This window comes from Melospiza georgiana, chromosome 9, assembly GCF_028018845.1.
Source record: "Melospiza georgiana isolate bMelGeo1 chromosome 9, bMelGeo1.pri, whole genome shotgun sequence".
Classification (NCBI taxonomy): Eukaryota; Metazoa; Chordata; class Aves; order Passeriformes; family Passerellidae; genus Melospiza; species Melospiza georgiana.
Window position 1 is genome coordinate 13404763 of NC_080438.1, and position 22815 is coordinate 13427577.

Consider the following 22815-nt stretch of genomic DNA (forward strand, 5'->3'; position numbering starts at 1 on the left):
TACATGATCGACTGTGAAATCCAGATTTAACCTTGGCCCCTGGTGTTATGCTGGGCAATAGCAGCTGAAGAGCTCCACGTGCTGCAATGCCAGAGAGTCTTGGGCACTCTGAAGGGTTAGAAGGCTTTGTAGTAGTTGGGAAATAGCCTGACTACTGCTGGCTACCCAACAGCTGTAAGTGCAGACAGAAAATGAGAAATGAATGATATGAAGGGAGTCTGTACTTACTTAGGCAGAAGAATGAAGTGCTGGAAAGAAGTGTCAGTGGTGAAAAGAGTTATTCTCAGTGGCACTTACTTTACACCACTGTCTCACCTTTCAGTTTTGATGACCTAACTGGCAACACAGTTTAAATAAGAACAAATTTCTCATATCTGTAATGTCTATTTGCTTAAAGTGTGTTAGATTCAATATATAGGAAGCTCTTGTACATATTGACACCTTCTGGAGTTACTAATTAGCAGTACCTTTTCTCTTTTCTTCATCATCCATGTCAGCATGTGCTGTGCTTCTCAGTGCAGAAGGTCTGAAATACTTGGGAAGGTCAGGAATGCTGGCATATATGTAGTCTGCTGCCTCTGAGTAAAGATCCACAGATCCATAAAGCATTAATATGTTTTAAATTACTTCTACAGGAACCTTTTAAAATATATTCTTTTAGCTAAACGTACCTTTTTCAAATCCAGCTTTTTCAGTCTTCACAGACTAGGTGGGAAAGAGAACCATTAACAATGAATGTGATAGTTACTTTAAAGATGTTGACTAGACAGTGCTTTGGTTTCCCTGATAGTTTTAACCTTTTGTGTGCATAGCTTCATACAGAGAAGGGGCTGAAAGTGAAATATGCTCAGTTGGAGCATAGAAAGTGAGAGTGAAATTTCTGTGGTCTCTTGCCACTATGATTTCCATGTCACACAGGGAAGGACAAAAATATTATGAAGTGTTAAACAGTGACCTAGCCTCCCACTGTGGCCCAACCTCGTTGGCGTCAAAGGTTTTTTTACAGGTCCTACTTTGTCTTTCCAGTTTTACTGATCTCCCTGTGTAGCTTCAGAGAATGTGTGAGTGTATGTAAGAACAGCTGGAGAACTGAAGTTTAGTTTCATCACTGTATTTTTGAGATGGTTTAAGATGATTTAAAAATATTAAAATTACCTTTTGACAAAGACTAATGGCTGATAACATTAAGATACATAATGATCTCTGTCAGGGACTTGGTGGAGAGCATGATGCAGTTTAGCTGGGCACATCATCTGAAGGAGCATGAACAGACCAGCCTCAGTACCTGGTCTGTACGTTTTCTGTCTCTGGCTGAGATGCAAAGCTGCTGGTGTCAGTGGCAGTGCTGTTTTTAGGGATGTGCTGTAGATGAGTAAAGATAGGAATTGCTCCCCCACCCCCATAAATAAGCAGATGGAGACAGGAGCCCTTAAACAATGTAACATCTTGACCCCTCTCATGTTTGAACTGTTGTCACTTCAGGCAAAAGCTCATGACCACTCATGGGATCCAGCTAGTTCCCCTTTCCCTGGATATGATGATGATGATTGAGTAATAATTGCTATTTCTGGAATAATATAGCACTAACCTTTATTATGTCTTCTGTTGTTTTCTCAATAGACTTCAGTTTCTTTAAAATTGCTTCTTCCCTAGCTGAGACTTCCATTTCTTGTCTTTCCAGAGCCTCAATTTCCTTCTCCAGTCTGCAATGACAGTTGAATTTGATTTAATACCAGGCAGAGAGCAACACTGTGGAGTTGATGCATTGGGAATAAGAACATTAGTAGGGATGGTTCTACTTACCTTGACAAACTTTACTCTTATATGAGATCAACTTATGGTTTCACACACATTGGGAAAAAGGTGTGAAATAGTATTTTCATTTAAAAAGGAAAAAACCCAAACCCAACAACAAAAAAACGCTTCCACATTTAAACGTGAAATATTTTGCCAGTTAGGACTTGGCTGATGAGTTAACTATTTTATTTTAAAAACTTTTATTGTTATGTGAAAGCAATATTGAGCCTCAGAAGTAAAAATTTCTTTTGGGCTATTGACACTTGCTGTATGTTTCTATGTTACAGCTCCTTTCCCTGCCTTTCTACTGTGGTAAGTCTCTGTATGGTTTCTTGCATATTAGAGCTGATCAGCATACTAGATCATGATCAAAGTATCTTTTTTCCTGATCAGAGTTTTTATTTTCTTACTGTATGACAAACACTTCTAGACAGAAAAGTCCAAGATAAAAAATTGAATCTGTCAGAGAGGGAGAAAGCACACTGCTAAAGTAAAGCTTCTTGGTCAGTTTTTTCTCTGAGTAAGGTAGTGACTTAAGCAGGTGTCCTGTTTCCTATTTATTCTTTCTGATCAAGACTACTCTTTTCTTCTTAAGTGCATATTTGTTGGGTTCTAAATGGAATTTGCCTTACTAGCTGAGTAGTTGGGAAGTCAATTCTCCATGAAGATCTAGAATCCAACTCCAGATTTAACTCTGAAGTGGGACTTGAACTGAATGTCTTATGCTGTAGGTTAATGCTGTATAACTTTAGTCTCATAGTTCTTTTTAAACGAACGTCTTTTGACTTAAAAAAAAGAAATTCCCAAAGCTTCCATATTTGAGTGAAATATGCCTTCTATTTTTTTTTTTTTTAATCCATGCTGGAAATCAATGACTACAGACCAAAGGCAGCTGCAACTGATACCACCTTTTGCTGAGAGCAGTCAGAATAGTTACAACTGAGACCAAGTTACAGACAGATAGAAATGTTGGTCTATAACCCAAAGGGAAAGAAGTGTTGAATTTTTGTATTTTGACTTCTTTACTGTGTGCTAAGATTCACAATATTACACAGAGTCACTCTGAATGATTAAAGTCTGCCATCCCTTTAAAGTAATCAGCCTAGAAAAGCTGGATGTAGGTTGACAGATTAGCATTATTGATTTCCTTCTGTGTGGCTGAGGAATCTGAATTACCGTTATGGCTCTTGCCCTATTTAAACTCAGATATGTAGAGCTACACTAACAGGGTGCTACATGGACTTCTATCTGTTGGTGACAACGTCTCTTTTTTGCTATACAAAGGTATCACAGACCTCAGAACAGATACAGGAAAAAAACCCTTCAGGATGAAAGTAAAAGTTAAAAAAAAATTTAAAAGCTGCTCACACTTTGGACCTGAGTTCTGCAAGATGGCCTTAGAACCCTGATCAAAGGTACTGATTGCAGTGCTAAAATTTAAAAAAATTTACAAAGGGGATGAATATTTTTTGACAGCTATAGAAGAAAGTAATGACCATGTGCCATATTTTTGCACTTCTTATGGAACAGTCTTTGTTTAATATATTGATGTTTTGTTTTTATTGACATGTTTAATTTTAGATGAGAGTTGATCACAATAGTCTCAATCTGAAAATCATTAAAAACTCACAGAAGCATAATGAGCTGAAAAATCATTCACTTATACTGTGGGTTTATTTTAGTCTTGGCTCTAAACACTTCTAGACACACAGGTGTAAGAAGAGGAGGAAAAATCTTGGAGATACTTGAAAAAAGGGAGGTGGGGAAAAAGAGAAAACACAACCCCAAATAAGTCAAAGATTATAAATGCCATGTATTTATCTGGGTGATCAAGAAACAAATTGCTGTTTATATATGCTCTTTCACCCATACCAACACTCACTTTATATGATAATTAAGGGACCTGATTCAATTTTCAGTGGGTTTAGAGAGAAATTCTCATACCATGTAATGGGAATTGCATCTGGACTCTAAATATCTCTTTTGCACTTATACTTGCAAAAACAGATTTTATGGTTCAATTTCAGTGTGTGCTGTGAGTGTGCACTCTGGAATTAGTGGAAAGAAAACTTCTAAGAGATGTGATTTGTGTAGTTCAAAGAAATTCAAGCCCTTATAACATCATGCGGTTGCAAAGTTAGGCCAAGATCTTACTGGTGTGTTTACAATGTTTACAAGCTAAGTCAATCTCATTTTTATGAAGTTATATCCCAATTTGTCTTGAAATGGTTTAGCAACTATTCTAGCAATTACATGAAACTACCTTTTGTACAGTGCTGCATTTTTTAGGAGAGAAATGGAAGTGTGACACAGCTACTGTATTAAATCTATCCTTTGAACATTTGTCCTCTTTTCAAGTAGCACTGATTATTTGAGAGGGAGAAATAAGTAGTATAGAGGTGTGGATGAGAGAAGAAACCTTAGAAATCAAGACACTAACTGAAAGGTTTCTCTACCAAAGTAGCAGCTGAATTCAGATCTATGGAGATTGCCTGGATGCTGCTGGCCATCAGCTGATCTGCTGCAGTTGGCATCCATGCCACCCCGGGAAAGAAATAAATGGCTTGAGAATGAAAAGCAGATAGGAAGATACCACCCTGAAGAATTCTAGACTGAGGGGAAAAGGCAGTTTAGCAAGCTCTCACAGGTTTTGAGGTGAGTAAAATGCTTTAGCAGCTCTCTAGTATAGCCTTGTCATCTGCTTTCATGCAACACATTACAAGCAATTGAATAGACCTCAGTTGTTTTGCATTTTTAAATATGTTGTTTAGCAACTAATTCTCTCAAGAATGAGTGTTATTAGCTGAAGATTAAGTGAGAAAACAGGACTCTTAATTCTTCATTCAGCTCGTACCCTGACCAGGGATGTGCTCCCTTGGTTCACTTGAAGCTTCCAACATGTAGAGGGGAAATGGGACAGATAGTGTAAATGCAATTTTTTTGTCTGTAACCAAAGCATTCAGCCATTTGTCTCCAAGGCGGCTCAGGCTGCTTTGCTATTCACTGTTTTGTCATTGACACAAAGAATGGAACTTCTCCCTTTTATAAAAAACAATGAACTGATTAGCAGACATACACCAGCTCAATTTGACACTCAGGTAAGGAATGCTTCAAAACAGAGATCCCATTTAGGAAGATGATGGCAAGGCCCGTGCCACTACTGTAAATAATCTGTCAACAATTGCAATTGTCCTCTCAGCAGAAAGAAAAAAAAAGACTTGTCTAAGGGTAATCAAAGAGTCTTTAAAGTGATACATAATTTTTTTAACTGAAGACCAGTCACACACAGAATAATCAACAGAGTGAACTGGATGTCTCCAAATCAAGTGAGTTTTAATAGTCAGATGCTCAGAAGAAAGATTTCTACTGAGCCTCTCAGTTTGTTATTTCTACTGTATGATGAGTCTACATGATCAGTTTAGCAATGTTTGATTTACAGGGCAGGTCAAAGGTCAGACAGGCTTTTGTTAGCTTTGGTGATAACTGTGGTGTAGCAAAAGCACTGTGCAAGAACTGTATAATGAATATTTTATGTTTATTAGTGGACTTTATTCCTAGGTTTCTGTATCACTGCTGGGTAGTTTGAAACTGGCCTGGGTGTGTATAAACAAGATATAATGTTATTTAGAAGGCAGTGTGGATGTTTTTTCTTGATGCCCTTGCTAAACAGCTATTAGGGAGGGCAGGAAATTTAATTTATAGCAAAAGACCTGTGAATAAGCCTTCCTAAATTCTTAGCTCAGGCTTTGCCCATGGCCAACAGGACTTTGAATCTAATCTTTCCTCTCACTGCTTAGAGAAGGGCTGAACTTCCAGTGGCCTGATGGGGAAATGCTTGCTCAGCACCATTTCCTTGTTGGTCCTTAGCCCATTCTAGCCCTAGATGCTGTTCTTTTCTGGCACTCACAGTGTCTTATAGGCCCCTCTTGCATGCCTTTAAAATGACAGCCTCTGGGATGCTTTCAGGGCTTGCTGGCTGCCTCCTAGCACTGCAACAATGAACCCTATAGAGGTGTGTACCAAGATGTTCTGTAGAGAAAAGTGCTTTTGAGCAAGAAGTCAGCGTAATTATAGCACAAACTAGCATGAAGCTGCTACCTGTCAGCCAAGAGAATTATTGTCTGTGTCAGAGATGGTGTGAGGAGAGAAGAGGATTGGATTTCACCAGAGAAAGTTAATCTTGGTGACAGCTTTGCTAGAAGGGTGTGTGTAGGAGTGCAGTGGAAGCAAAATAGAGAGGAAAATGCTATTGAATTGAAATAGAGGAAGAAACCTTGAAAAAGGATGAAAAAACCTTCCAGAATCTGAAGGAAGAGGAACATTTCATCTTTTCTGTGGGTGCTAAGGGGTAGTACCAGTCAGTATGCCTGGACCCAGGGAAGGAGCTGACAGTGTACACAGCTCTTTGGTATTTCAGAAGGGCTAACTGGAGCTAATAAGAACCTGGAACCATGTCCATGGTAAATAAGAGTTTTTCATGGTATTCTGTGCAGTTAAAGGCTGGCCCTGTGTGATAGGAAAGCACTAGGTGATGAGATTTGTAGAAACATCTCTACTGAAAGGTAGAAAAAGACCTTTGCTAGAGCAGGTTTCTGGGACTAAATTCAGTACAAAACACATAGAAAACTGAGGATAAGTGTTGCTTATGGAACTAGGGAGCCTGTACTGTTCTAAGTGCTGTTATGGTGAAAGTTAGGTATTAGAGGCTGTGCCAGGACCTAGTGAAACTGGAGAACTTTGAAAATTTATTGTTATTTTGAAGTTCTGATTCAACATTTGCTATCTTAGAGCAATCCCCATATATTGGGGCTTACACCTGTCAAATACAGCATGGAAAGGGTATCTGGAATTAGAGAAACAAATACTCTGCAATATAGTTATTGTGCAGTTTGTTACAATTTATACTATGGAAAATTGCATTCTGTATTCTCTAACTGACTAGAAAACATGACAAGAATTGCTTTGCTCTGCATGTGTTCAGCACTTGTTGATACTTTCATCTTATACAAAATAAGGTAGGATGTGTAGGATGGGACCATTTTAACCCAGGCACAAGGGCAGGGGTACTTCCCTACCTGAAAATGTCTTTTTCCAGCTCATGAGTCCGTTGTTGGTCCTCCTGATTCTGCTTTTGCATTTCCTCTTCTTCCTTTGGAGTCATAGAACTAAAGCCATCCAAGAGCCATTTTTCTCGCAAGGCCTTTTTCTGATGGGGAAAAATAGACAAGTAAGTGAATGCTAGAGTTAAGCTATTTAACCATTTGCTGTATTTGTCTTGATGCCACAGATGTGATCTGCAGCACTGTGATCTATCCAGCATAAGGCAACCTGACCACAGTGGGTGCCACTGGAAGAGAAAAACTAAATTTCTGTGTTTTGAGATTGACTTAAAAGCAAAGTCTTTAGCTACAATGCCCCATTTTATTAGTTCATCCAACAAAAATGTAGAGTATGTCAGCTGCTATCCATAACAGATTAATATGGGTAGGTGGATCCAGTTGTACAACCATACATACAACAGACTCATGTGAAAGCCTCCAATCAGAAGCACAACAGTTTTATTTCAATAGCCAGAATTTCTGGGGTCCTTGCATTGCATGGCTTCTGAAAGGAGGTATAAAAGATGAGAAGTTTCTGTAAATAAGATTGTATAGGAGTAAGAGATCTCTAAGGAGTTAGTGATGCAATGATACCCCACACATCTTCACCTGCTGAAATGTGAGTTCACTAGCATAAGGACAAAGATCCTTTTATTTTCCAGGGGTAAGAGAGGCAGTGCGAAGGTGGAGCATGGGCAGCGGCTGTGTTTAGTGTTTCAGCAGACCTGTGTATTTAGAGCTGCTGCTGCAGGGGCAATCCAGAGCTTAGGTATTTAGGTCCTGACCTGGTTAGTGCCTGTGGAGTTCCTTCTGTGCAGTGGTGGCTCACAAATGGGTGTATTGTGTGTGCACAGGTTAAGTGTATCACTCTCAGCTGTGTTTTCAAATTCTGAAAAATACCATTGTATGCATTGATTGCTTCCTACAGCTGCTTTATACTAGGGAAGGTGGTACCTGAAAGTCATCAGAGCTCTCAAAAATACTCCTGATAAAATAAAAAATGTTGCTGGAGATAGGTTCATATTTGCAGGCTGAAACTTGTAAGCCATGCCAACTTTCTTGCACTCTTTTTACTCCTTTCAGTCTAACTCAGGGGTATAAATGCAGTTGCTGCCTTGAGGAAGGAGCTGGGACTCTTTAGAAATACTCTTTCAACAGGCAAAAAAGGAGCTCACATATAAAGTCTTTAATTAACCATGGATGTCCCTGTTATAATTTAGATTCCTTGAGCTGATTTCCATATTAAGTTTTTGCTTTTCTCCCCCCATACAGTTTGTTAATTGCAGGATGTGGATGCAGATTACATTGAATTTTGACTACTGCTGCTTGAGGCAGTGTGCCCAGCTCTGCTGCATTAATCTCAGTGCTGCTTGCAGGGGCTGTTGGAATCTCTGCCTGCATCCTGTGTTGAGTCACTTCAACTGTTGCTTCCTGCACTTTTCTATTTATTGTGCACTTTCCATGAGGTTATTACTGAGGCCCAACTGGCAGAGGAATGTATATGTGGGACCTTATTGCAGTCAAGAGTAATTTTCCACTTGACATATAATGTCATAGAAAATGTGTCTAAAACAGGCTTGCTGAGAAGTCTAGGCACTCTGTGATGCTCTTGAATTTTTTACTTGTGGGATGTAAGAGCAATGTTTACAGTTGCCTTTGCCTGCAGGACAGTAGTCTGTCTCCCTCAACACTGGGTCCTAGGAAATCTTGGTAAACACAGGTTGCTCAAAACTGATGTTCTGAGCCTTGAATCTGTAGAATAACTTAGCAGCACTTCCTTGTAGTTGTTTTTTAGGCTCTAATGAAATAAATGCAGATTTTAATAGGATATTTTTACATTATCTGGTAGATGTAGGTAGCCTGGTGTTGGCACAACTCTTATTGACCGCTAAATACTGTATTCTCAAGCTGGAGGACACACAGTTATTCCCTTTCTATCAAGCTGGTTAGATCTTAATGATAAGTAGGGCCTCAAGAAAAGTGAGGTTTTCATCTTGGCTGGAACAGTGTTAGTCTAGCACTTATGTCTCCAAAAATAAATTGATAATTTCTTGTAAGATTTAGAGTGGGGCTGTCACTGTAGACATCAGAAACCAATACCATGTATTAAAATCAACAAAATCTTCTGTCTGTATATGGTTAGGCCCAAGAGTGCAAACTCCCTAAATACAAGCATAACACAATAGTGTTATTTTTGCATGTTTCTAGAGCAGTTTGCTGCTACTCCCAACTAAATGCCATATAATCTTTTTCATTTCATTAGCCATTTTTGAAAGAATGACACATTGTGTAGTTTGGAAACAACCTTTGAATAAAACAGGATTTCAGGTCTGCTCCATCTAGGCAGCAGCACAAGCCAGTGCAGGAGCAGCTGTTTTGGGCCTGACAGGTTTTCTCTGGAAGATGTGTGACAAGCACCCAAAAGGTAGCACTAATGGAGTTCAGGCACGTCAGAAGCCTGAAAATTAATAAACTAAACTGTGAAAGCTCTTAGAAAGTACATGCAAATCAGTACTGACTGCACTTTTCAAACAATTCTGTCTGGTCCTTTCCCTTGCTGCTTCAGTGAGAAGGACTCCAAGTAGAAAGTTTTAGCTTTCTAAATCCTTCCAAGTAGAAGGAAGGATTATTTGATGGAGCGTCTAGAAATGCTGGATAAAAATTCTTCTGTAGCCACACTAGCAGCCCCCAATACCCCTCGCAGTTCTGTGAAGCCCTGTCCACACAGGTGTATTTGCTTGCATGCCCTCCACTTCATTTGAGAGATGAGCACATGTAGGGAATTAATGTTCCTTCTCCACTTGTACCAAATAACTAAGATCTGTCATGATGCCCCATGTGTATTTCTAGTAAAATTTACTTGGGGGCAGCAAACAAAGTAATTGGGAAGCTAGAGCAGGGATTCCTATTTGCAAAAAGGAAGCTAAAACTTTCTTTTTTAGGCAACAAACAAAAAAAAAATACCAAATAAGAACTCCAATAAAAACAAACAACCACAAACCAAACCAACAACCTTCTGATAAACCTGTTGCTAAGGGTTATAAATAGGAAGGACAAAACGAGGAACAGGATAGTGCTATCCATCGAACAAGAACATGTCTGCCACTGAGATTTACTGACCTGCAATAGTTTCCTAAGGGACAGGTGTGAGTTGTGCTAATAGATCATGGCGCACTGGATTTCAACATGCACATAACTGGTATGTGTATAAATGGGTGGAATCAGCCTGAATCCCTTGGAAAATGAACCCTTAATAAAATTTACTGCAGTGTTTAAATGTTTTAGAAGTCTAAATCTGTTTTAAAGCAATTCATGCACTGGATCATTTTGTTGTTTGACTCTGTTGAAATACCTGAATTAATCTGAAGCAAGGATGTTCATTAAGGGACAAAACTTCTAGGGTATAAAGCAAAAGCTGTTTATGTACTAATGTGTTTGATATTAGGTGCCTATCTTATTCCTGAGCTGGAAAAAGTAGTCTACATTTTGTGTGCTCCAAAGAACTAATGAAATGTATGTATTTATACAGCATACGTGTGTATGTAAGTATATATTTAAACGTATGCTTGATTCTTTTTTTTCCAAGTGAATAACTTGCTCAACAGATCCTTGCTTTGCTTTGTATATGCAAGAGGACTGATTTAATTTAAAAGCTTTTCTGTATGATTTCCATACAATAGGCAGAGAAATCACAATCTCTGATCTCTTCCAAAGTAAAACCATTTCAGTAGTATTTTCCAGGAGTGTTTTGGCCTCTCTAAAAACTCCATAAAATTTCTTCAGAATAAGTACAAGTTTGGTTTTTGCTTTCTTAAGTTTTAAAACTCCACTGGACCTATTAATTTTAGCTATGAACATGTACTAAGTCTGTAAGGAAACTGCCCTAGGGCTCTGTCTGCACACAGCAGTAGTGAGGATTAGCTGGTTGTCTACAACAGATCAGTTTATCCCTCTGTAAAGAAGGGCAGAACAGTCATCTGGATTTATAGACATGGAAACTTGGAATAAAACTTTCAGTACTCGATGTAGCCATGTACCATGATGGAGGAGTCACATGTTTGCTATTCAAAGGTTACAGGACTTGGAAGGGATGTTCCCCAAATGGCCAAGCCTGTCCTTGGAGTAACTAGCTTCCAATAAAACCTGGGTATAGCTGTGTGTTGCCTTGCCTGGCCCAGTGCACTGGTTTATCAAGGCTTTTCATTTTTTTGGCTTGACACAAAAGAAAAGGGTGGATGAAGCTCAGGATCTGGTGGCTGTTTTGAAGAGGAGTCTGTTTTAAATATGCTTCTCTCACATTTGCTGGAGGAGACACGCCATGCTCCTGGTGTTAGATTCAATATATCTCTCTTGAGACTGTTTATCTGCTCACAGAATGAAAAGAGTATGTAAAATACCAAGTCTTGCATATTTCTAGAAGCATAGATTTTTTTCTCATCTAAATGAAAAGGACTGCCAAACTGTTATAAACATTTTAAGAATAGTGGTGTTGGGTAGAAATCAGTGCAATTTCAGTTCTCTGCAGAGATGGATCTTGAGTTTTCTTAAACCTTTAAACTTGGTAATCCTGAGTTTACCAGGCCATATTTGAGAACAATATTTGCAGCATTTATACTTTTCTTTGGAATATACAAAGAAACTGCATTATATTACTAAAGAATAATTAAACAAGCTGACAAAAGCCTGCAGCCAAATAAATATGGTGTTTTTATTCTAGGAAAAAATGCAGTTAGACCTCATTATTGTGCTGCACCCTGTACCAAGTAGGGTTGCTGTTGTGGGATTAGGGAGTGAACACACCCAGTCTGAAATGTGAGGCTTAATTTTCATCTGTGAGTTTTTCCTGGTTATGATCTCATTTTATGCCATGTAAGTGATCAAGTAACATTAGCTCCCCGGTGTAATTTTTTTCAAAGAGTGATGCTTATTAAAGTCAAATGGAGTCCTGGCAGGACTCCACAAAGCTGTGAAAATTTGACAGTAAAAGCACGACTTAAATGTATGAAGATTTGCATTCCAAAATCCTCAAACTTTATTCATGCTGTATGACTCGAGGCTATCTTTAGTTACATAAATCTAACACTTTACTTACCTTCAAATGTTGATGTTTCATTTTTTCCTCTTCTACTTTTAGACGTTTCTGTGTAATTTCTTCTTGCAGTTTTCTTTTGTCCTACAAATTAAGAACAATAAAACTTTGTTTAGAGAAATTACTTGTTAATAAAATTATTAAGTGAGTGTTCAGTAGGGTGAAATCAATCCATGCAAATAAAATCTTATTATAAATCTTATGTGGTGCTTAGGCAGTGCATAATTCTTTGCAGCAATAACTTGATCCTACACAGGTATGGTTTCCTCTGCTCTTTCTCCAAAGTACACTTAAATGTGTTAATGGCCACAGAGGAGGGATGATGCAAGATAAAAATTAGTTACTCTTGGGAAGGGGGGAAAAACAGGAAGAAAGTACAGTTGAACAAAATTGTACATGCAGAGTGAGACTAAAAATGGCTCCTGACCAAAATTCCTGAGGCAGCCCACGCATCATTTAGGAGAGGAAAGAGTCTGCATGGTCTGCATTGAGCAGCTGTGATACATCATTAGATGAAATGGGCTGTCAGTGAATCCAGCACTGAGTTTATGTATCCTGTGGCTAATAGCTGAAATAAACAGGAATAAACAAGGCTTAGAAATTTGTTTTGTTAGTCAAATAATGGTAAAGATGGGAAAAGAGGAATGTAATATACTTCATATGTGTTGTTTTCTCAATTTAGAAAGAAAATTTTTGGTTGTGCTCAGACTGTTTTTGTGGCTGCTGATATTTAGAAGGATAAACCTCATGTTGTACTGTTCTATCCATGTGCCACTTTAATCCTTTTTATTAGAGAAAAAAGGAAATGGGTGAAGAATGTCTGAACACTGGCAAAGCTTGAGCCTCTCCTGTTTTTGGATAGCACTGTCATGTGGAGTAACTTTGTGGCTCCTCTGTGTGAGGCCAAATGCTGATTTAGTACCTTGTGTCCTCAGCAGCCAGGGGGAAGGAAATCATGCCAAAGGAAAATAATTTTAATAAGGTGTATTAATAGGCTATTGTCTTGGTCATCCTTAATGCTATAAAATTCTGTTGTTGGGCATGGCACCTTGCCATATGCCAATCAAGAAACTTGTTTCTTGATACATTTTGGGGAAGTAAATGGAATCTTCTGTTCTGTGCAGAATATTTGTTGACTGGAGGCTAATCCTACTTTCCTTTCAATTAGAACAGCCTGGCTCTTTTAAAAAGGTGGTAGCTGTTTAATACCGAGTCTGTTTTCAGACAAGTATGGTTTAGGAAGGGGTTAACTTCTTCACAAACAGAGGAAGAGCCTCGCCCTTTCAGCCCACCTGTGGAACCAGCTGTGTGTAAGGACTGGAGAAAGTCAGTAAGGAAGTGCTGGATGTAAGGCTGGGAGTTGTTCTCCACCATTTCCCTGGGATCTGGGATTTGGAAACAGGAAGAGCCATGGTGTGCTTGGCTGAATCACTTCACTGTTACTGGAAATGAGAAATTAGCAGTGGGGCCACATGCTCTGAGGATGCTTTTCTGAAGGCTGGGATAGGAAGTGTAAGAAGCCACCAAGCTTTATGGGGACCAAGGGCAGGATACAGGCTGGCCAGGCACTACTGGTACTGTGTTGGGATTTCACAGGTGAACATCAACACTGATCTCACAGTCTGCAAAGTATAGCAGTTATTTATAGACCCTTTACAATTTTTCCTTGATGGTGTTAGTCTGCCTTTTTAATACTCCAAACAGAACAGGTGTGGCTCTTTCCTCAAAATGCATGCTATTTTTATCTCTGCAGTGGTTTTGTGTTTTGCCAATGCTCTTTAATACAACTAACCAAGTTACAGATTTAGGATCACTAAAATATGTAACTTTTCTTCAATGACCCTTGTGTGAGCCTTTATCCAAAAGCTGCTATGCTGGATTTTTCTTAGCCAGACCTGATTTTAAAGACTAAGTATCTGCTCTCTGATTTTCACACTTTTCCTTCCTTAGGAAATATTCCTATACCCTCATGGTATAAATGACCTTTAAATAACCCATCATTAGATGAGCAGTGTGACAAGATACTGTGTTTACAGATTATTACAATTCTTAAGGAAAATTCTTTTTGTCTTTACTAATCTGGATAAGATTCTTAGCCAGAGAATGAACTCTTACTTGGTTTATACTATTCAAAAATATTTTAAGTCAATTTGAGTATTCTTTTTGTACCAGTGGGGATGCAATAAGAGTTTGGGCAGTCTGAAATTAGTATTTGTACATAAACTACTGTGCAGAAAGAAACCTGAGTATAATTAGTGTATTTTAAACTAAGTGTATAATAAGGAACCTATTCAGTAAAGAAACTTTTGCCTGTTTTTTTTTTTTTTTTCCAGAGGTCCATAATTCTTTTATGTCCAATGTTTTTTCTCTAAGTTTTCTTCTTGTATCCTCTGGTGTTCAAGCATCCTTTAATTTCACTGGTAGGTATTAAATGTCTGTTATACAGTTATCCAGATTGAATCAGCTGAAATAGATTGTCTTTTATATACCCAGTCTATATATCTATATAATTTAGTTGAATTCCAGAAGCTAGGAAGTATGAGGAATCTTTTTGAACCTTATGTGCCAAAATAACCTGTTAGAACACTTTCTGCCATGCATTCTGCTATGCCTTGTCTTTACATCATGTCTTGCTTTATGAAGCTTTGACTGTACATCTAATGGAATGAGTGTTTATTCCTGGATGGCTAAGGGAGTCATGATTCTATTAAACCTCATGCTCTGCCCCTGCAGATGATCATGTTCCTGGCAGAAGTCCTTGAAGTCCAAAAGTTCTCTCTTACTATGCTCTTGTTAATGTGAGCAGGATTGCTTTTTATGACAAAGCATCTTCAGCCATTCCTTTCTGTTGTGCATCCATGAAAGGTAACACTTGGTGTTAACTTTCACTCCTACTGAAACACATGGGACTCTTTCCTGACTTTTGTGCGCAGAAATGAATTGTGTTCTAGGCTGGATCTGTCTGAAAGAAAGGCAATGGCATCCACAGAGCAGTGTCTTGTGAAATATCTAGTCTGCCAAGTCCATTAGTTTGTGTCATTGTTCTACAGTGGGGCCAAAGATGGTGGTCTTGGACCCCTGGCAAATGCCACATACTGTCAATTCCATGGAGCAGCTAATGTTTTAACTAAAGTATTTTTATTTTCTTGTAATTTTCTAGACATTAAAACCCACTAAGCATCAAAGGTATTAAAGTTTTCATATCTTAAGATATGAGAGTCTTTCTAACAAAATGAAGGCATTTTATTTTTTGCTTTTCTAGTCTAGATACACCAGCAGCAGGTGGTAGCTACATAACAAAGGAAAAGTTTCCTTTTCAGAGCCGTGGGAGCGTCAAAACATTTAATAGCAGCAACATCATGAACAAAAACAATAATCATGTTTTCCTTTTTGTTTGCTATAGGGACAAAAGATTTGCAAAAGGCTTTGAGAACTCCTACTGGTTGTGTTGCTGTCAAGGAGACAGGTATTTAACAATAAAAACATTCAGCGCAGGTGCAGTTGTTGACTGCTGGAGTGCCCCTTGCTATCCTGTTAGATCCTGTACAGCAAACATCTGGAATGTAGCACTTGAAATTTCCAGGTACTTTACTTGAGCCAACCCCCCCAGAGCCATGGAGTAGCTTGCTACTGTAACTGCAGGCTGTTGTTTCCCTGGACAACTCTTTCTGCAGGTTGGTAGGGCTGATAGCTTCCCTTTAATCAGGCTACTTCCTTTCTGCAGTTGGAACACTCCATGTGTTTCAACTGCATGCTCTGGATTGATGAAAGCAGCGAGCGCATTGCTCCTTTACACATCAAGTGTAATAAATTAAGTCATAGGCAGAACCCAAAAATTATTTCCTATTTCTTCTAATGGAAGACACTGGAAGCTGCCCCCGTTTATTTAAAGAAAACTGCTTCAGTATTGATTTGGAAGCAAAGCTGCAGCTGGAGGATGCCAGCATCAGTATGTTCATATTATTCCTCATCAGCCAAGAGTGCTGCCCCATTCCTGCCCCTGCATCCCAGGGAGCACAAATCATTGTGAGGCCTGGACTTCTCTGCAGCACCAAAGCTGTTATCTTTTGAGCCCATACACTAGAGACAAAGTCCAGGTTATGACCCTGGTTCAGGCAACATTGCAGTTAAACCAACAAATGTACTCTAAACATCTAAAACATTTCAAATTACCTTATTGTGCACTTCTTTCAGGTCTCAAGTAAATACAGTAAATGGTCCTCTTGGCTCTTATCAAGTGCCATAATTAAAACTCAACTGAATCAAAACCCAACCCGTTAGATTCCCATAGATTTCCAGTTATGCCTTCTTACATTTATTTGAATTCCAATAAGGTATTTTTTAATTCTGCCCACCATTTATTCTGCTAGTTGTGTTTCACAACTAATCTGTCATGTTAGGAGTGGGACAAATGCCTTTGTTTCCATTATTTATTATTAACTAATAGAGTGAATGATCCTTCCGGAGGTTTCCTTTCATCTCAGCGGGACAAATGTTGTTTCAGTTTAAGTCTTTTGTAACTGAATAAGTTCAGTTGGAGATCAAATCAGAGGAGGATTTGGCTTCAGCCAATTTTTATAACATCAGGTTGTATTACTTTAAAAATAGTTTAGTTGCTCCTTTTGCACACTAGAAATCATCACTCAGATCTCCTTTCAGAAGAGAAACTGAAAATGTTTTCCAATGTCTCTAGCATAGACTTCACCGAGTCTGTCCTCTGAAAACTGACAGGAGCAATTTGCTTAATCCAAGCTTGTCCTTTTTTACTTTTCAGACAGCAATACTTAGGAGAGATCATTAATAATTCCAAACTTGTATTTAATTCCACAGTACAAATGAAAAATCTCTAATCTCACATGGTGAAATGTAAAAATTGATTTGTTCTGGAATTCTCTATCTGCCTTCTGACCTTCAGGCAAACATTCTGTAATGTGTGTTTTACACTGTCCAGTAGTGATTTGCACACATACTTTCACTGCTTTGAATTTAATTTTAAGGTGCAATACAACCAATACAACCCATAATGAAGTCAGTACAGTCAACTTAGCTGTCTTAAAGCAATATCCTATAAACCAGAATTATTAAGTAACAATTTCAAGCAGACAAAGTCTTCCTTTTCTGTCCTGAGCTGAATCATTATTCAGCAAACACACAGCAGCTCATTGCTAATATTACTTCTAAGCCTTTTTTTTTTTTTTTTAAATAGTGAATTATAACCATGAGCACTTACTGTTATGGCCTGGAATCTTTCTTTCAGCAATTCGGCTTCCTCCATTCTACAAATCAAAAACAGACAAGTAGTGAAGGCAAACAGAATGAGACCATAAGCAAAAAACCTCCTGGTGGGGCTACAAAAAAAAAAAAGCCGAGGTGATTTGATCCAATTCCAGAGCAGAAAGAGGCAGAATTTTTGACTTGTCAGAAGAGTCCCTGAACAGATGAGCAGATCAGTCCAGACAGACACATGTAATGAGGGTGTGGAGAAGAGGCAGACAGGGAGAGTGCTGGCATGAGTTGACTGACAAGTTGGAACAGTGGAGCACAAGCTCTTTTCCTTCAGGAGCTGCCAACTCTTTGTTTTAATGTGCTCGGTTAGCGTGCCACTGCTTCTTTAACTGTTAAATGCCCAAAACAGACTCTTACAGAACCACAATTGAAGTAAACTTTTATTATGTTCCTATTTATCTTTCCTTTCTTTTTCTATGCTACTGATGATAAACAGATATTTTAAACTTATTAATTTATTTAAACTAAGAAAGTTTATTATTTAAATTATTTATCTTATTTCACCAGTAGGTTTTAACCTGTTTTAATATTAGCATTGTAGATGGCATGGAGTTGAGACAGCTGTTTCAATTTAGTTTTGTAGATGAAATTTTTAGAAAAGCTGTATTCATAGCTGGAAGAGTTTTAGAACTGCTAACCTGAAGTAAGATAAACTTTAAGCAGTCAGGTCTTTCATTAAATGCAAGTGTTAATCTGTGCAATTACTGGTCAGCTATCTGGGACTCAGGGGAAGCTTTGTCTAAGTAAGGATTTCAGGATCATCACTGCAGTGTTACCGAGATGAATCTAAAATGCTGGTGGCTCTCAGGCTGGATTTTTTTTCAGTCAGTTGACTTGCTGTAGATTTCTGCTGAAAACAGCATTCTGTGCCTTTAGGGTTGGTGCACATTTTGACCTTTCCATTTACCTGAGTGAGAGTCAGCTGTCCAAAATCAATCTAGGAAACTTGCAGAACAAGTGGAACTGCCTTAGTAAAATCCAGTTGTGGAAAGAATTCTAAGCAAATCAAACAGCATAAAGGTGTAATGTGAATCTGGAATCCCTTTGTTACCTTCAGTATCACATAACTTAAGTCTTCGTAAGGACACCAGCAGAAGAGTCAGTCAGCATGTTTGGGTTTTTCCTGCTAATTCACTGACATGACTCAACTCAGCAGGATTTGGTGACAGGTTTTATTTTACATGTTGTTACAGTGACCTGAAGCTGAATGGCAAATCAAGCTCATTATTAGCAAATTATAAGATGCTACAGAACTGAATACTTGATGGTGAAATTGCAGTCTTTTAATTCAATAGAAACCAATATTTAATTTCAATTTCCTCCTTTCTAGTATGTCATCCCTTCTCTGTATACATGAGCAGATTTCCCCGCTCTGCACTGGGGATTAAGGATTGATTAATGTTTTCTTTATACTCTGATCCACCCTGAGGTTTTGTTCAAACTTGCAAAGACCCCATTTTTAATCTCCAGTGAAGAGTTAAAATCTAATTTTAAAATATTAATATATGCTTTGTTTGTTCAGCATCTGAAATTTAAAAAATTACAATATTAAAGCAAATGCAAAGTTCAAAGGCAAGTACATTGAGGTGTATCAAGAGACAAATTACAAGGGAGTTGAAATAAGTTTGGTTTATGGATAAGAGAATAAATTCAACCGCCTCATGAAAATAAATATATTGTTGCTGCAGAAGCCAATAGAGCTTTTCTGTTTAAGCTTTCATAAGTTAGTATAGCCTGCCTTACCAAACACTGAAAAAACCCCAAACCAACTTACTTTACCTTTGTCTTCTGTGAAGTTCATCTTAAATATTAAGTGTGTAGGTAGACTTCAGAATGTTTAAAAATATTTAAAGCAGCAATGGATTACATCAGAATTAAGGATGCCTGTTTTGGGCCAGAATCTGTACTGTGAAATAAATGGGATCTACATTCTGTGGGTGGAGGAATTAGATATGTATTTCAAGATCAAATTAAAATCAATGGGTTTGCATTGCTTAGAACTTTTATGATCTAAAGTATTGTCCTAAATTTATGCTTGAAAATTATATGTTTTTAAAAACCCTGCTTGTGGATGTTATATAGTTAGACTGGAAAAGTATTTGACCTGTGTTTCTCTAATCTAAACTAGTAAGTTGAGGTAACCTGAAGAAGGTTTCTAGAATGTTGCTTCTGTTTTCAGGTGACCATTATTAAGAAAGTATTTAAAAGCCACTTTAAATATTTTAAATTGTTTGAATCATATATATCCCCTTGTTAGGGGATTCATTGTTCAGTCAATAGGTTGTTTTCCAGTTATCTTAATCCTATTCTAAATGGGATTTATGTGCAGGAGAAGAAATGGACCAGCTGTCATTTTGTCTGCCTGGTAAGCCTGCCTTACCAGTAGGAGTATCCATGGAGTAAAGGTTAGAGCAGTGAATCTGAACAGCTGTGTTTTCAGCCCACAGGATTCTTGGAACAAGGTTTCTCAGAACCTGTCTGCCAGGAACATATCCAGAGGAAACGATCTACCTATTCTGCAACTTTAAGAAAAAGTTTATTTTTCTTTTGGTATAATGGATTCCTTAAGTGATGCAGAAAATGTTTGTGTATCATATAACGAGTCATACAGGTTGGATTTTTTTGGCATCACTTATTCCTTTGTTTGTTTCCCTTTTGCACTGTGTACCTCATCTAGAAATAATAATGCAAATTTGCAGCACAAGGTGAGAGAGTTCCATTATGAAGTCTTACAGAAAAGGGAGTGCTAATTTAGAAGAATGCAATGTCATGAACCAAAATCTAGAAGGACCATAGAAGCACTTTCACAGCTGAAAATGCAAGTCCTTTTGTTCATTTCTGGAGCAATGTCTAAGTCCTGGAATGGTCTTCAGAACTGTACTGGTTTTCCCTGGCCATATTCTGCATACAATATCAGCCTCAGGTTCTCCTCTTGCTCATTGTACTGGGATTTCTTTTGAAACGCATAACTAGCCTAAGGTACAGTGAGATATAGATTATTGTGCTAGCAAACAATTGCCTCTGAGAAGAAACATTGCATTAAAGGTAAGGAGAAAGAAGCTTTCACTTTTCAAGAAGTGAGTGGAACTTGATTAGTGAAGTGAGTGGAATTGATTAGATTGTTATCAGCTGGAAGCATAGCCTACACTTTCTGGAAACAGTGATTACTGAGGTCATTAATTCACATTTTGTTTATCTTAAGTAGTTTGGTAATTTTGCTTTGTGATGAGCTGCCTTTGGTAAATGTGTTTGAAACACAAAAACGGTGTTTTGGACTCAGTACAAAAATGAATTCTATATTCTTACAGTACTGCCCCTATGAATTTCTCTACATATAGCCTTGGCTCTGACAGCAGGAATAGGGAGGAGATAAATTTCATTGAAGGTCTCTCAATAGAAATGTTTACTGCAGCCATCCTGTCAATTGGCACAGAAGTCTGTTATCGGGTGTGCCTCAACTGATTGAGAGACAGACCCTTCTCCAGCTAGAACCACAGTTTTTGCATTTTACAGGTGGAAAATAAACCAACAAGCAAGAGAAATTTGAAAATCTAAATAAGGTTCACATCTCTCCATCAAATTATACATTTGAAATTATTAAAACATTTATAAATTTTAGGATCTTAGAGGAAGTTTATAACAAAACATGTGCCAGCTCTCAGAGGGATTAAATTTTGCTTTGAAGGCCAGTTTTGGAGAAGTAATGCCCTACTAGGCAGGTCTTTGAACATAATGAATTTCTTGGGTCCTCTCACTGAAGCAAAACAATATCCAGATATCTCAGATTTATACAGTTTTATGAAGCTAAATTCTACCTCATTTACTTGTTTGAGTAGATACACACCCTAAATCTCTGGGAGGAAAAGCCTTGGACTATTATGTTTCAGTTGGTACAACTCCCTTCCTGTTGCTATTCATAACTATAAATATATTACTTCTTTAAACTCAAACTAAAAACCCAGCTATTTGTCATTATCATCAGGTTTCTTTAACACATTGATTTTTAAATTTTTTGGTACATCTGCTGCTCAGGCATCTTTAAATGCTATGGAGAGGTTTTAGGATGCAGCACAGGCTTAGATGTCTCTTCTGTGGTAGGGGTCTATCTTATGTTGATAAGACACAGTTAAACCCAGCTAAAAGTGCTATTGTGCTAAATATGGACCATCCTGCCCCTCTTTTCTAAAATTACACAGTGAACTTTGTTGAAGTATACTGATTATTTTTAAATCAGTTAACAATGTTTTGTGTGGCATTTTTCATATTCCCAGACTTGTCTGTTCTCACTCTTGCGTATTTTATGAACCTCTGGATGTGCGAGGTTTTCCAAAGCACCTTTAACACTCTGTTGTGTCTCATCTGAAAATCCTACTTCAGTGAATAGTTTAAGTGTAATTACTGAGGTGATACCAAATGTGAGACTCTTAATAGAATGTGATCAGGTGCCCAGGTAAGTGATAGGTCTGTGTTTGTTTTGTGGTCATTTGAGGAGTTTTTTCAGGTTTTTTTTGTTTTGTTTTATAAATGTAAACTGAAACAAACCCACAGAATCTGAAATACTCAGGATGGGTGCCTTACACATGTTGTGGAACACATTGCTCACAACCTAGCATTTTCCAACTGCTGCAGATATGCACTTCTAAGAATAGGGCAGAGTTTTAAATCCTACCCAGCCAACTGTGTGGGGAATTTTTAGCAGGGCTCTAAGAACCATCTTTAGTTATTGCATAGTTTGGTTATGCTTTATTAAGTGAAAACAAACCACCCCATAACCAGGCCAAATCCTGCAAAAAGTGTGCTGTCCATAATAAGGAAACTACATCTCATAGGCTTCTGATTCTTATTTTATGAGGAGAGCACAATGAGGACAGTTGTGATGTGTGGATGTAAGAGACTTCAGTAGGACGGCAGAGCAAAGTTAGGGCTTTACAGACATATTTTTGTGAACACAGTGCCAGGTGTACCTGTGCCACAGTACCGAGTGCTGCTGGTGAAAGCCTTAAAAGTACAGACAATTTGGTCTAGAAGATGAGCTGAAGCAGGAATTCCTGATGAGAAAAGCTCTTTCTGCAGCTGGAGCTGGGGAGGGTGGGGTGTAGAAGAGGCAGGGACAAGACTGGAGGTGGTGAAGGCATTGAGCAGCCGTGTGGGTGACGTCAGCTGGCTCCCTTCTCCCGAGGCATGGGCAGAGCTGCCACGCTGCTCCTTTGAGAAGCTGCCTGACGAGTCTGTGCCTGTAGCACTGGAGATCAGACTTCTGCAAGATGGGATGAACCTTATCTGATAGCTCCCAGCAGAGCAAAGAGTTATGCTTTCTCCTCCCACACTTCCAGCCACATTTTCCTGTCACTTCCCTTCATCTGATTCATCTCTGAAGCAATTATATTTGCTAATCTGTCAGGAAAGTAATTAAAAAGAAAACTTGAAAACAAACCTAAATCCCCAAATCCATGAATATCTACTATGTCAGTGAGCTGAATAGGCTCAATAGGAGATGACAGGAACAGTAATATTAGGGAGTAAGAAGAACTCTAATTCTGATCA

At 38.3% G+C, this 22815-nt stretch overlaps 1 protein-coding gene across 1 annotated transcript in view; it reads right to left on the reverse strand.

Moving 5' to 3' along the window:
• Positions 1-22815, reverse strand: part of PALMD (palmdelphin) — a 44989-nt gene that overhangs the window by 6677 nt on the left and 15497 nt on the right. The window contains exons 2-7 of the mRNA XM_058030132.1: positions 17216-17261; positions 11989-12069; positions 6873-7003; positions 1589-1703; positions 672-705; positions 468-578 (exon numbers count right to left, since the gene is read on the reverse strand). Coding sequence (XP_057886115.1) covers positions 468-578; positions 672-705; positions 1589-1703; positions 6873-7003; positions 11989-12069; positions 17216-17261 — 518 coding nt within the window. The remainder of the gene's footprint in view (positions 1-467; positions 579-671; positions 706-1588; positions 1704-6872; positions 7004-11988; positions 12070-17215; positions 17262-22815) is intronic.